The sequence below is a fragment of the Peromyscus californicus genome, unplaced genomic scaffold (genome assembly GCF_007827085.1).
Source record: "Peromyscus californicus insignis strain IS unplaced genomic scaffold, ASM782708v3 Scaffold_13__1_contigs__length_99412109, whole genome shotgun sequence".
In the NCBI taxonomy this organism is placed as follows: Eukaryota; Metazoa; Chordata; class Mammalia; order Rodentia; family Cricetidae; genus Peromyscus; species Peromyscus californicus.
The window spans coordinates 44,947,981-44,963,566 of NW_026294424.1; the positions used below are offsets into that span (position 1 = coordinate 44,947,981).

The following is a 15,586-nucleotide window of genomic DNA, read 5'->3' on the forward strand; positions in this document are numbered from 1 at the left end:
TTACAATGTGTCTAGAAAGGACCATTTCCACACTAGACATGTAGTCAACGGCAGAAAGCTTCTCTGGCACACTACAGGCAACTAGTTTCTATCCCCAACGTCAAGTCCTATAAGACCAGGGACTTGTAAGTAAGACCATGGTCCACTGTGGCCTAGGGAATGAGATAATCTACAGATGGCAGGTTGGTAGACAGATAAATGGATCAAACAATAAACCAAAACTGGGAGACAAAATTACATGAGCATCCCTTAACTGTACAAATACATAGCTGTTCAGTCAACTATGGGAAGCCACAAAATCAGCCATCCATCCACTAAGCCAGACAGAATGAAGAACGTCTCACACAACATTAACACTTCTCAGAAACAACAATGCCATGATGTCTGTCACTGACATCCATGTGGTACTTCCAATACGTACATGATGTACTGGCATATTCCAAAAGTAATGTTGGGTAGTAAACTGTTAATCATTATTAAATTGCTGAATATGAGTAAATTGCTGATTTGGGAGGTAACATGGTCCTTTCCATTCTTCAGCAGTATGCAAGCTTTCATAGAATAAAATTTTCTTTGTCCCAACTTTCTTAAACATATCAGATCTTAACAGCAGGCACATACATCAGAAGCCTTGACTTTCTAGGTCCTGCCTCCCCACTCTTTAAATGACCACCACGGCACACCTCAAAGAGGTAAGAGTTTAGAGGAAACCAAACAAACAAAAAGTCTGCAAATAGAAATATATAATATCAGCCCTATTTTTTTAAAGGTTAAGTTTCCCTTCTCATTCTAAACAGCTTCTACACGAGGAACTGATTTCACTAAAGCAGTTCATAAATCTGTGGTCAGTGATAAACTGTGTATGTTTCTACAAAATACCTCTCATGAATAACTGAGTACCGTAATATGATTTAAAGACACACTTTTTCCTTAATAATAAAGAAATTTTGACATATTATATAATATTTAATAATAGCCATATTAATCAGACACTGCCAAAAGATATTTATAGTCAGACTCTCTCATTTAATATTTCTCTCCCCAACAATGCAAAGTGTGTCTAGTCCATAGTAGTCCAACTTTAGGATGCAGTGCTAAATCACAATGCATTAGGTCATAAAAATATACCTGAAAAGAAGCACACGACATGATTTTACAAACCTGAAGGCCTGTTTTAAGAGCCTGGTCTCATGAGGGAACGTCCTCCTTCAGGCTTGTGTGTAAACACTTGGCCCCCAGCGAGTGGCACTGTTTGGGGAGGTTGTGGAACCACTAGGCTGGGAGGCATGGCTGGTGGGGAGGTGTCGTTAGGGGCTGGCCTTTCAGGGTTACAGCCAACCTGCTTCAGGTGGAACACTCCACTTCCTGTCTGCCATCACTGTGTGGCTGACCAGTGACAATCTCACACAGCTTCCAGCAGCTGTTCTGCCTAGTTACCATGATGTCCCTGTCTCAGTGAACTGTATCCTCTCCGACAGTAAGCCAAAAACAAATCTGTCTACCATCTTCTTGGCAGCAATGGGAGAATTACCGCAGTGGCCTGAATGGAAAATGTCCTCCAGAGTCCTGGGCATTTGAAGACTTGGTCCCCAGCTGGTGGTACTGTTGGGGAGGTTTCGGTGGTGTGGTCTTGCTGAGGAAGTACGACACCAAAGGATTGCTTTGAGAGCAAAGAGTCCCACCCACCTCCTGGCTGTTCTCTCCGCTTCAAGCTGATGGCTGCAGATGTGAACTGTCAATTTCCTGTTCCAGCTGCTATGCTGTCCTCTGGCTGCCAAGCTTCTCAGTCATGGCAGATTCTTATCCACAGGGAACTATAAACCTAAAGAAACTCTTCTATAAGCTGCCTTGGTCACAGTGTTTTACCATGGCAACAGAAAGTGGGAAAACACTGACTTCTTCAGGGAAGAACACATCATACATGGGATGAGGTGCCTTGAAACCCAAGTATCACAACCCTCATCTCCGCTGGGAATGGCAGTGCACACCTGTCATCCCAGCACTCCAGGAGACAGGGGGCTCTTTGCAAGTTCAAGGCCAGGACTCTAAACTAAGTCCCTGTCTCAAATGTAGTAATAATAATAAAACTATTACTGCATATTAAAAGGAATGGAGAAGCAGAGCAGATGTGGCTGGCTCCATACACCTCTCAGAGCCACCATCCTCTGCATGGTAGTGCATCTTGCTCATTCGGGACATGGTATCCCAGGTGCCCAAAACCCTCTGGGCACAGCCATGAAGAAAAAAAAAAAAAAAAAAACAGAAGAACAGTGTATTCCTGTATCTCCTTAGAAACCAAGAACTTTTTCCCCAAAGCCCCTCTCTGTGAGGAACTAAAGAGACTGTCAGCAGCTGAAAAGAGATGCCAGGTAACTCTAGTGGTCCCAACATAACACAACTGGGAATGAACCACACTGATCAGTAGGAAACTAGAGCTTCCCTAGAGTCTGTCTGTGTAGAAGCATTTTTTTTTTTCTCAAAAAAGCATGGTGGTATTTTGGGATTCAGGTATAAACAGGCCTCTGGCTAAAAACATTTAATTCATCTTAATATCAACCACAATGGCAACTTAATTTGTTTCAAGTAGTATGTATAGAGATTTATTATCAACAAAAGGCAGAAAATATGGTCAAAGACAAAGAAAGTTAAAAACGATGCGGCAGAGAGGCATAATTCACAGCGCAGCACAGAGTATTAGCCATGCTGGCTACATTGTTTATGGTGTACGTGAACAACCCCATGAAGCCAAGCAGAGTGTTTCTCTATACGACAGACACCACTGGGAAACCACAAGTACCTATATCCCTTCCTTTGACCACATGAATTTCTTCAATTATCAGCTCAGCAAATGCCAAATGCCTGGCATTGTGCTGCATGCTGGGATATCTGCCAACAACACTGTTTTGCAAGCAAGAATGGCTGATGAGAAGACGCTGTCTTCTTCATTCTAACGCTGAGTGGTGTGGATTCAGCACTGAATCCCCACTGCTTAGAGTCACGCCTCACCCCGCTCTCTGATGACCTGGTCCTAGCAAACACGGGTTCCTTCTTCCTTCCTCTTGACATTGAGGAAATCCCTTCCCTCAAGCCCCAGGTACATCTCCACTCAACCAAACTTATCCAAATACCCATTCCTGAACCAACCACAGAATGTGTAGAAAGGATTAGTCTCAGCACAGTCGGGCCTGGAGTTGAGGATACAGCTAGCATCCTCTGGACACATGGACTGTGAGGACTATGACAGAAACACATCAATAGAAACAGTAGAAAAACAATGCACACTATGTCCTGAAGTGCCAAGGAAGTTTTTATGCATCTACATATGTTTGTGTGTAGTGTCTCTGCATATCCACATGCTTTGCACATGTATGCATAAAGTATGCATATACTTATGTAAATGTACTGCTATATTATTATGGAAATTGATAAGTCTATACACATAACCTAACTTTAAGACGTGTAGTAAAATGAAAAGAACAAAGCCATGCACAAAAGAACACAGAACTCTAGATCATATATGGCCATGCAATACTTTAGCAACCGAAGCCATCAAAAGCCATGAGAGTTTGATGAAGGGGCAAGGGAAATCTGGGTAGAGAAGGTCAGAATATCAAGAGACGCAAAGAGAATTGAGAAAAATAAGGTTAGATTGTAACTTGCCAGAAATGTACATATACAGTGCGGCTCCCTTATGTACTTTTTTTTTTTTTTTTTTTTTTTTTTGGTTTTTCGAGACAGTGTTTCTCTGTGTAGCTTTGCGCCTTTCCTGGAACTCACTTGGTAGCCCAGGCTGGCCTCGAACTCACAGAGATCCGCCGGCCTCTGCCTCCCGAGTGCTGGGATTAAAGGCGTGCGCCACCACCGCCCGGCTCCCTTATGTACTTTTAAGTTTTATTGTAAATGCACGTGTACCAGGTCAATTTTAAACAGAACCCTTGAAGAGCATTCAGAACACAAGTAAACAGCATATCCATTCCCTAAAATCCACCTAAAATGAGTGCCTATATTACATCAGCTCATGAGAAAACTTCTAAGTAAAACCTATTATTATATTCCAACATACTGAAGAAAACACCAGTTTGCCTAAGCAACCCCCTTGATATGTTTGCATTCTGTTTTACTTATAGGATACACATCACTTTAGAATGCACAGTTTCAAAGCATTATCTATGTTAAGTCGGTGAGTGGTCAGCAGACTGTGGTCCATGGCTTGTTTAGTTACCAGCTTTATTGAAAGAGATCCGCACGACTTCCTTCATTAGCACCGCGCTGTCATGTACAATACATCAGTAAGTACTGACTCATTGCTGTCTAGATTGCTTTACCACTCCACGGGCAGAGTGCAGACACTGTGACCAAACAGAGAGCCCACAAAGTCCAGCTGGAATGACTAGCTGGCTCTTCCCAGAAAGCATGCTGACCTCTGACTCGATAATCATTTTCTCTTTGAAACATCACTTCCTGAACTTTTGCATAATAAAATGTTGGGAAAACCTTTTCATTGTTGGGAGTTCCTCTGGTAGGTTTACAATGAAAACACATTAATTATATAAAATAAGGAGAAATGACCATGAGAGTATACTCACAATCTTTCAAGGAGACTTAACCCAGAAAATGAACCATTCTTCAGCTCAGATATCTTGTTGTTGCTCAGAATCCTAAAAATAACAAGAAAAGAAAAATATATATGTATATAACTATCTAGCACACACCATCAATATCAAAGTAACTGAGCTCATTTGGATTAAATACAGAAAGAATTCTCAGAAATCGTTAACTAGAATTTTTTAGGTAGTTGAGAATAAGATAGTTTCTTTCCCAAGATCTTGTCCCATTCTTAAGTCATTCTTGTCACACTTGATGAAACATAAAAAGGGAGAAAAATGACCAGACAATAGCTACAGGATCAATATAGGGTAAAGTTGGTAACCACGTACCTTCAGTCCACTTAGGAACTTAAAGACCTATGTTACAGCTAAAAATTTAATAGAAAGTACGACATGTGACCCAAAAATTATTGACCTTACAAAGAATGTATTCGAGATACCAGGTTGAAAATGCTGCCTCTTACCTGCAGTTTAAAGACATGCAAATGCACTATCTACATGTGTGAATGCCTGCTTTGCCTTAGCACTCACTGACACAGTGACTGCAGCAGCATCGTGGTTTTTATCTCACAGGCCAGAAAAGTGTTCACTAAAAAACAAACTAAAAACAAAAACCTGCTTTCAAGGAGCCACGGGTGGGATGGTGCCCCTGACAGGATTCCCCACAGAAAGAGACTGTTGTGTATTTTGTGTTCCTTCCTTTTACAGTCTAGAATTTTCCACAGTGACAAGCACCTGAATGTCAACAGTTTCCAAAAACAAAGTGAAAATGCTAAAGTACCTGGTTCACGAGGGTGGGGACATCCAGATGAGGAAAAAATGAGAAGTTCCAGTCAAGAACTAAGTGAACTGCCAGTTCTTATGCCATTGGCAAACAGCGGTCAGATTTTGGAGATGTTATTTTTACTTTCATGTATATTCATTTGTGTGTCTGTGTGTGTCCACTGCAAACGTGCAGGTGCCCTCAGAGGCCAGAAGGAGTCGGCTATCATGGAGCTATATAGTTCACAGGCAGTTGTAAATCACCTGATACTGGTGCTGGGGACCGAACTCAGGTCCTCTGCAAGAGAGTGCTCTTAACTATGGAGCCACCTTTCAGCTCCATCAGCCAGATCTGAACCCAAACAATGTCTGCTCTGCCCATATGCCTCAACATGCAACCACGTTGGTCTAGAGCCACACAACTGTCATTTGGGGCAGCAAACTGCATCACACAGGGTGTTGCCCCTCAGGAGCAGCCTTTGCAACAGGCACAAGAGTCGTTACATGGAGACACAAAGACTGACGGGGCACACTCAAAGGCAAGATTGTAGATATGCATGTCTGTGTATATCATAACTTCTTAATAAAACAAGTAAATAAAATAGCCAGCTGTCATCTAGCTTTCTTTGGATATAAGTCAGATTTGTAAAAGGAAGAAACAAAAGGAAAGGGAGAGAAGGGGAAAGAGAAACGGGGAGATCCCTGGGATAAATATAGCAGAGTAGCTACTGTAACGTGCTTAAGAGCTCCGAGTCAAGCCTGCCCCACTCAGGCTACAGCTCTACCACTTTCAAGTTACCTTGGTCTCCGGCAAGTCATTCCAGCTCTCTCTAAAAGTTTCCTCACTCATAAGACATAAAGAATAAGGACAGTCTCATAAACACTAACAGGAAATTTTAAAAAGATATGACACCCCCAGTGAGCAGCCATTAAGATACAGGATTTGTTTTCCCGATTCTGAAGTATACATATCCTCCCTTGGTGCAGCATGCACCTTGCAATCAAAGTATCTCATTAGGGAGCATTCTGTCCTGATCCAAGGTATCACTTAAGCAAAGACAAAGCCCAAAACGGTGGCACTGAGAAAAACAAGGTGCAAAAACATTCTGACTAAAATACAATAGTGTTTTCTTCAACGAAAATGACAAAGCTCTTAAAAACAAAGGAAGTTGGCTCAGGCAAGGAAAATCTGGCACATGCAAGGTCACTCACTGTGCCAGCAGGCTTCTCCAGCAGCCAGGCAGTAAGGGAGCAAGAACCCCCAGTCCTTATCACCCTGGACAGCCAGAGCCTGAGCTCACAGTCACCAAATATAGCGTCACACCAAGTGCATGCTGACCCTGACACTATGATTTCCACATGATGCATCTAACAGACAAATGCTCGGGGCTACCAGGGCTACCAGGGCTACCAGAGGGCCAAGACCAGGGGACAAATACAATATAACAATGTGAGTTTACACATCCAGTAATCTGCTACCTGGGGGAAAGGATATGATCACATCAATAGGAGCAAACAACAAAACTAATACCACAGACAGAAAATAATCTACAGGTAGCAACAAACAGACAAGAAAAACAGAGATGACTCAGACGGCATGCACGACACATGACTAGTGATGAGGCTGGCATTCACTTCTCTTTGACTATTTATATTCATGCTGTAAGTTCTGAAATATCTACAGTGAGACTCTTACTTTCAGGGTTTCTTGTTCCCCTGGTGGTGGTAAACATATGAACCTTAAAGTATTTTTGGCTTGAAATTGAGTCAATTTTGAGTATATGTATAGTCTCAGAAGGAAAAGCTAAAAGAAATGCTTAGTGCTTTGAGATTTCCAAGACCCATTTATTTATTTATTGGTTGGTTGGTTGGTTTAGACCAAACAATGCTCTTACAGTGACTGACACTGTCACCTTAACATGCACCAAAAGAAGTAGAGAGAACAGTCATGTTTGGAGCCCAGGTATTAACGGAGACTACCAGGATGACTGAGGCTATGTCAGCCACCTCACTTTGTCGTCAACATCCTTCAGACTAAAACAGAGTATATTATGTCAGAATGATTACCAAATCCCCCCAGCTTCTTTCAGATTTCTACACTAATTTATGTTCTAATAGGCAAAGCTGCTAAGTTTGACAGCAGCTAAGAATATGTAAGCATTAACCCAACAAAAGGTGGGGGGGGGTATACATTCACCCAGCTCAGCAACTTCAGATGCCATTTCTGACTGAAGAATGAAACCCAGATATGGAAGAAACTTGCACAGAACTAGTGGGCACTGACTGAATGGCTCTGCCTGTGATTTGGGAGAGCTTCAGCAATGGGACTGTCATTTCCTCAGTCATAAAGCCTTTACTGCAATAAATGATAGGTTTTATTGAGGAAAGTAAAAAGGAAGACATTTCATCACACTTAAAAAGTTATAACTGTAACCTTAAAATATAGTTTACAACCTCAAGTTAATATATTCCGTCTACACATTACTAGATGTGTTTAAAGATTTTGTGCAGGAAAACAGGATCGGAAAGAATAAATCTATTCTGCAGACAGCTTTTATACTCAATTTTGAAATGGGGGGCTGTGGAACCGGCAGGTGCTTAATATCATATATCAAGATGAACTGAAAACCCATTCATAATCAATATTTTTGCTGACACCTTTGAAATCTCAAACTTGGCCAGAGTTATAGAGCTTATACAGACCCATTTCTGTTCTTTATTAATGATGTGAACAAGACACAATCTATAGATAATGAGTAGAATGCGATTCAGGCTCCCACCTCTTCAATTCAGAAATTGTAGGGAAGAGTCAGACACCCACTATCATTTCACACAGGGCCAAGTTAGCATGACATATCATCTACACTCAACTATGAAAAAGAACAAGACTTAAATGAGCAGATTTTTTAAAAAATCAAAAGCAAAAGGAATAATATCGATTAGATGTCCTCAGATGCTTACTACTATTAGACCCAAATTGGATTAGAACCCTGAAAGCTACCAATGGAAACCATTCCCTGAATGGCAAGAGTCACAATATTATTTCCTTTGTGAAAGGAACTTGAAAATATACTTCAAGAGCACTAACTACTCATATCAACCTCAGGAACGTAACATGGGATGTTGATCCTAGAGGGGAAATCCAGGTAAACAATCCAATGGGGTTACAGAAGCACAATAAATGGGGGTTGTCGTGCTTAATTTTAACTGTCAACTTGACCCAACCTGGAATCACCTGAGCAAAGAGTCTCAGTGAGGGGTCTTCTACACTAGGTTGGTCTGTGGGCATGTCTGTAGAGGGTTTGTCTTAAGATGACTGCTGTGGGAAGACACAGCCCACTGTGGGCTGTATCATTCCCTACGCCAAGCATCCTGACCTCAGTGAGACTGGCTAAATCAAGCTGAACAAAAGCAAGCGTGCTCGCGCTTTTCTCTGTTCTTGACTATCGATGTGCTGTGGCTAGCTATTTGAAGTTCCTGCCTTGACTTCCTTGTGACGATGGACTGTAACCTGGAATTGTACACCTCAGCAAGGCCCTTTCTCCTCTAAGTTGCTTTTTATCAAGCAGCTTTAGTCCAGCACCAGAAATGCATCCAGGACATGTGGAACGGGATGGAAGATAAGTCTACCTGGTATCTGGGAAGGGACCTCTTAGGACCAAAGTTGGAGTAGATTCATGCAGATATAATTAAGGATCTAGAAATAAAAACTATTCTGGATTACAGTAGGCCCAAATCCAGTGACAGGTGTCATTAGACCAAAAAAAAAAAAAAAAATGCAGAGAGAACCACAAGAAGATGAAATCATAGTGCAACTCAGAGAACTCCCTAACAGAAAAACGGGCAGAGACCGAAGAGATAACTCAATACACATAAAAACAAGACCAAACATAACATGTAGCAGGACCTGTAGCCCCATTTACCAGGGTGGCTGAGACAGGATGGCTGATTATTTGAAGCCGGGAGCTCAAGGACAAAGTGAGACCTAGGTAAAGTAAGCCCCACGTCTCCTTTAGAAGAAGAAGAAGAAGAAGAAGAAGAAGAAGAAGAAGAAGAAGAAGAAGAAGAAGAAGAAGAAGAAGAAGAAGAAGAAGAAGAAGAAAAGACCATGACTTTATGGACAAATGTGCATTCCCAATCAGAAGAGAATATAGACTTAATCAAGACATTCTATGCCACTTACCACAGTGGGAAAATATAACCTGTTATGGAGGAAACAATCCCCCACATTTGTACAATGAATTAACATAACCACTGTGGCAGGAAAACGTACCAATGAAAACACTTTGATTGCGTCTGTGAAAATCCATCCTATACAGATACATGCACTTAAGTAAAATATATTGCATGCTATATGTCACATAATTATATGAATATAGAAAAATTATTGTCATACAGATAGTAAAAACTAATTGCTAAATATTACTATGGGTTCCAATGTTTTTTTTTTCCTGCCTACCAAATGAGTATTAAGACAATCAAGAATTGCAAATTCAAGGAGATAAAACTCCCTAAATAGTCCATGGATCAAGGCACAGGAGCTAGGAGCATAATTTGCTTGACAGAGTGTTTGCCTATCATTCACAAAGCTCTAGGTTCAAGACCTGATACCACATAAACTAGATATGGTAGTCCATGCCTGTAATCCAAGCACTTGGGAGGTACAGCCAAGAGGAGCACACGTCCAAGGTCACGTGGGGGCAACATGAGGCCCAGTCTCAAAAAAAAGGGAAAAAGAAAGCTAAGGTATATATTCTTTCATATAATAAGTCCATGTGTTGATAGGTCTAGTTTACTCTTGTACTAAAAGCTATAGTACAAATGGATACACATTAAGTTTATTGTGTAGACTAATGTATGCCCTTCCTACAACCTTCTCTATAGTGTAAAGAAAGGAAAGCAGGTCAGGTTTAGAGCTTGGTGAGTCATTAGCCTCTTCTGGCATACACCCAAAACCTTTGTGGCCACCTGCCCTCAGCTAAAGTCAGGAATAGAACTCCTTATAAATGAATGGCAGTGCTTTGGTTTTGTTGTTTTTGTTGTTTTGTGTTTTCATTTGTTTGTTCGTTTGTTCTTCTGTTTGTTTTTCTGCTAATGAAACCACAAACCCAACACCGCTCAACATTCTATCTAATCCAGGGCCCATTATATCCAACTGAGCACTTTGTTCACCAATGGCTCCACTTGATTAGATGAATCCGTTCATTCGTTTTTGCAGAAAACTATCCCAGGTGGCATGCTTTTGTTTGTATGTATCAAAATGTTCGCCATTACTCCACTCACTTAACACGCAACTCGTAAAGTGCAGCCATGGTAAGATCTATAAAGCACATGTATCTTCTCTTGTTTGACCATTACTGGTAAATCTCATGGACAGAAAGACAACCACACTGGAGAATATCTGCCCTTCAGGTGGATTTCCCCCTGTTTCCTGAGAACCTCAGGACAAAGGTCATACCACATCCTCCAAAATAAAATCTGCATGACTATTTAGGCAGTTCGCTCAGACCGACAATCATACTCACCAGCAGAGTTCAGAAGCTAACACCACCAGCACAGAATGTATCATCTGCACCCACTGAGGGGCTGCACATGTCCCCTTTCGCAAAGCCATACAGCAGGGTGGCAGTTGGCTGGAGGCGCCCAGCTGCAGGCCTGAAGAGAATCTTTCCCCCTTTCAGGTTTCTAAAGGTGCTCATTCTGTAAGCAGTGCCCAGTCAGTGGGTTGAGAACCACACTACAGAGTTCCAGCCGTCTGCCCAGCACAGAATGTCCCCTAGGCATTGTCCACACTGCCACTTGTGCTGGGCCAGTCCAAACCAGCTTATAGCTGCAGAGGAGGAAAATCTTATCCTCCTAGCCTCTGCTTACACTCACCCTGGACCCTTACCATGTCCTGCTTGCTTCCCTTCATTTTTTCAGTCATTTTCCCCCAATAAATTATCTTTTATTTCAATCTCTATCTGGACCTGTGGTCTCCAGGGGGCCCACATGACAAGGTGCTCACAACATCTGTTCAATAATGAATAAAATGAAAATATGGCTGGGTTTAAGTTTCTCTGTTCAAGGATCCTTCCCAGAGGACCACAAGACCACAGAGCAGGTAATTTACTGGCCTCTAGTGGTACAGAGAAGTATAAATCTAGGCCACTCTCTCTTTCCTCTCTGAAGCGCTGGGAAATTTTCTGAAAATTTACCAGCTAATGTCTAGCTGTCTCTCTTCCATTATTCCAACATCCTAAGATGCATGTCCCTGTTATTGCCCTTCTAACATTAGGACTGTCTTAAAAGCGATGTGGAAAGAAATCTCCGGCTGCTAGGAAAGGAAGAAGCCATGAACTTATCAGGAAGCGCTGTTGTTGGCCCACATACAATCTGTGCTTGAATTTTAAGTCTGGCTCTTTAATTATGGCTTAATGTTTATACATCAAGGTCTCATTACGATGCAACACTGAAATTAAAAGTTGTACAATAGAAGATAGGACATACCACTCACAGAATTTAATATTTCAGAGAGGCTAGGTGGATCCATTCCTACGCCATAGAAAACTATGAAGCCACATCTCTCCAGCTATAAAAAAAAATACCGAAGTGTCTAGAAACAATATTCAAATGAAGGTGGGGGAGGAATGGGGAGAAGGAAGGCTGATAAACTAAACAAATTTTTAAAAATGTTTCAAAGCCATCCTGTAGCAGGTAGCCATTCCAGCTTTGGTCTGGAAGTTCCAACCCCCATTGAGGCTTTGGTAACTATCACGCCTACAATGTGGGGCCAAGCGAGGGCCCTGAAGACCGGAGATCCGGATGCGCCACCCTCCCTTAGTTCCCGGACCCTGGATGCTGGAGGTGGACCAGGCAGAGTTCTCCAGAGAACACCGCCAGACTGTGCTACGTCTTTCCCAGACCCTGTGACCTACCTATCCCTTCATTTGTAAGTTACGCCACTAAATAAACCTCCCTTTTAACTACGTGGAGTGGCCTTAGTAATTTCACCAATACCATCCAAATTATATTTTATATTTTCATGACTGAAAACACTCTTAAGAACTTATTTTTAGCCAGGCATGGTGGCGCACGCCTTTAACACCAGCACTCTGGAGGCAGAGGCAGGTGGATCTCTGAATTCGAGGCCAGCCTGGTCTACAAAGCAAGTTCTAGGACAGCTAGGGCTGTTACACAGAAAAACCCTGTCTCAAGAAAGAAAGGAAGGAAGGAAGGAAGGAAGGAAGGAAGGAAGGAAGGAAGGAAGGAAACTCACTATTAAAATCCCTGGCACACATACAGTAGAGAAAACGGGTATTCTTCTGACTTCCACAAGTACACCATGGTACACAAGTATACACCACGGCATACACACATACACAAAAAGCAAAGCAAAATGTAATTTTTAAATCCTCAGCACTAATGACACATGCAGTGTATGCCACAATAATTAAATATCAGGCATTTACTTTAAAAAAAAAAAAGAAAAAGAAAGAGAGCACTGATAAAAATGGTAAAAATGTCATAGAAACGCCAGGTAATGTTGGATTAAGATTTTTAAGTAGTTTCTACCCAGAACCTGTGCTCCTTAACTTCAAGTTATTTTCTAATCACAGCTGGAAAGGCATTGTGTTAAAATGATCCTATGCAAATACTGAATGGCTAAGCGACTTGGAACTCTGGATGAGAGGGCTGGGGGCTGGCAGAGGTGCTCAGGATGCAGCACCATCGTGGTGTGGGGAAAGAAACCTCCATGTTTGGAGAAGCCAGCTCTTAAGAGAAATAAATCATTTCTCCAGCCCCAAGAGCCTCCGAGATTCTGTCTACACCTTAGCTAATCCTCATCTCTTAGCCCGTCCCCCAGTCCTTAATGCTGCTTCACAACTCCCATCTTAATCCTTCTGCTTTGAATTTGCAAATAAATCCTCTGCTCAATTTTCCAGACCACTAATTTTCTGCATCCCGACTCGCTTCCCTTCCGCCCTTCAGCCCATCCACTGACCCCAGGGCAGGCTCCTTCACATCTCAATCCCACAACTAACTACTCAGAACTCCCTTGTCATCCTTTCCCACGAACCATTCTTGCCCTATGGATCTGCTATCCTTTTGGATCTGAAATACAAACTAGAATTCTCCCGTGTTAAGATTTCACCAATGCTTCCCAAAGACTGGTTTGTTGCCGGCTCAGTGTTGAATTCTTCTCAGATGTCTAATGACCCTGTCTGGTTGTTCTCTGGACCGATCAATAAATACTGAGGGGCAGAGGAGGGTTTCATTAGGATATGTGAAAATGAGGGTAGACCGATAGAGCAAAAACTCCCTTTTATGCCAAGTTTGAGAAGTCTCGTAACACAAAAGCTGTGGGGCTCAACGACTTCCTGCTGCACAGTCTCTCACTCTGTTCAGCTTTGGCAGATCACCAGACAGTCAGAAACCAAGCAAAAGGGTTTTGTGGCTGAGGCGAGCTCCGATCACCATCTCCTCCTCCGGGCCCAGCGGTTCAGCTGAACAGAGCATCTGTTTCAAGGTCATTAGTCCCTGGCTGGGCACTCTCATTACCCATTTCTGCAGCCACTCCCTATAGCTGCGGTTTTTGGGAGTCTTCCAGGATGCTGCTCAGAAGATTCATTTTTCTAGTGAGTCGGCACTTTCTCTCTTGGGTCGTGAGTTCCCCTGCTGTGGCATCTCACCATCAATCTCATCCATCTGCTGTATTTACTCCGGAGTCCCCAGCGCTTCAGGGCCACAGGAGCACCTCTCTCATTTCTCAGTCCTGTTTGGGTTTCTGCTATCATTTTCAACATGATTTTGGACAGGACAGAAGTGAGAAAGAAAGATGAAAGAAAAGAAGGGAGGGGGAGGGGGGAATTTCGAATATCTTTTCCTTAACAGAATTATTATTTTAATCACAAGATTGCCTTGTGGACCAAAGCAAAGGTCTAGAATCACTATGAAAACAATATGAAACAATATGGTATCCCTGAGCATAAGAATTCATTTGCTCTGTGTCATGGGCATGGTACTGGGGGCTAACCCGTCACCAAAGTGGATCACATGACCAGCTGAGGAGAAGGATGTGGCACTGTTCTCAACTGCGCACTAACCAATTTGTTGTTTAGGGTCATGCTTACAGTCTCAGCCTTGCCCCCAAGAGTTACTGAGCAGGTAACACCACGACAGAGGGTAAACTCTGGCACATGAACTACCTGGGTTTGAACCTTCATACCAAGCTCTGACCTCACCATTTTGCACAAGGTTCTTAACCTCTGAATATCTCATCTATCAATTATTCTAGGGACTGACAAGAGAAAATGAAAGTCGTTAGTGAACATAAGCAAACGTGTGGGAAGGTACTTAAAAGCAGGCCGCCAGTACTACTTCCTAAGATCCAAGCAAATCACAAACATCCAGACACACATAGGCCCCACTACGACTGACGAGATAGCCAGAGCTAGAACAGAAGTTCAAACCAGCAGCTAGCCAATGAGCTCTCCGACCACGCACGCTCAGGACTCCCTATCAACCCCAAGAGAGGACACCTGAATTTCTTTAGCCGAACATCTCAGATTTACACATCCAAGAAATCTTTTCGAAGGAGTTCAGCCTGTAGAACTTAGCTACACTCTCAAAGCTGTACACAACGCCCAACTTCCATCTGCACAAAGTGAACAATTATACAAAATGAGACAGCAAGTCAAAGACATCAGCATGCAACACATGATTACAGAGTCTTAAGATTAAAAGGTGCCTCTAATAACCATACAAACTCAACAAACATCACCCGGGTACACAGTAAACCCTGACTCTCCACATGGCTCATTAAATAACCTTTCAGGTTCCCAGGCATTTTTCTCAAGGATCTGATACTTAAAATAATACATTAAGGCCCGACTTTTCCTCATTTGTTTTCAATGCTTTACTTAGCAATTTCATAAATAAAAAGTAAATAACCTATTTTTCAGCCTTAGCATTAAGCACATTGAGTTTACATAAAGTTACACAGACTTTAGTTGATTAAGAAAATCTAAAAGGTTTTTAATGCCATACTAGATATCTTTCAACAGTGTCTAAAAATGAAAAACTGTTTATTAAACAACACTCCATCATGTCTTACAAACACATTAGCTCCTTGAGCAAAGGAAGCCCATTCTTCAAGGTGTCCGTACATCACAGAGAACGCTGGAAACTTGATATTTATGATTACAATAAAAGCGCGTTTACTTGGCATTTTAATC

General features: G+C 42.2%; 1 protein-coding gene across 1 annotated transcript in view; it reads right to left on the bottom strand.

Moving 5' to 3' along the window:
* Adgra3 (adhesion G protein-coupled receptor A3) overlaps positions 1–15,586 on the bottom strand; it is a 104,385-nt gene that overhangs the window by 65,299 nt on the left and 23,500 nt on the right. Inside the window, exon 2 of the mRNA XM_052734910.1 lies at positions 4,587–4,658. Coding sequence (XP_052590870.1) covers positions 4,587–4,658 — 72 coding nt within the window. The remainder of the gene's footprint in view (positions 1–4,586; positions 4,659–15,586) is intronic.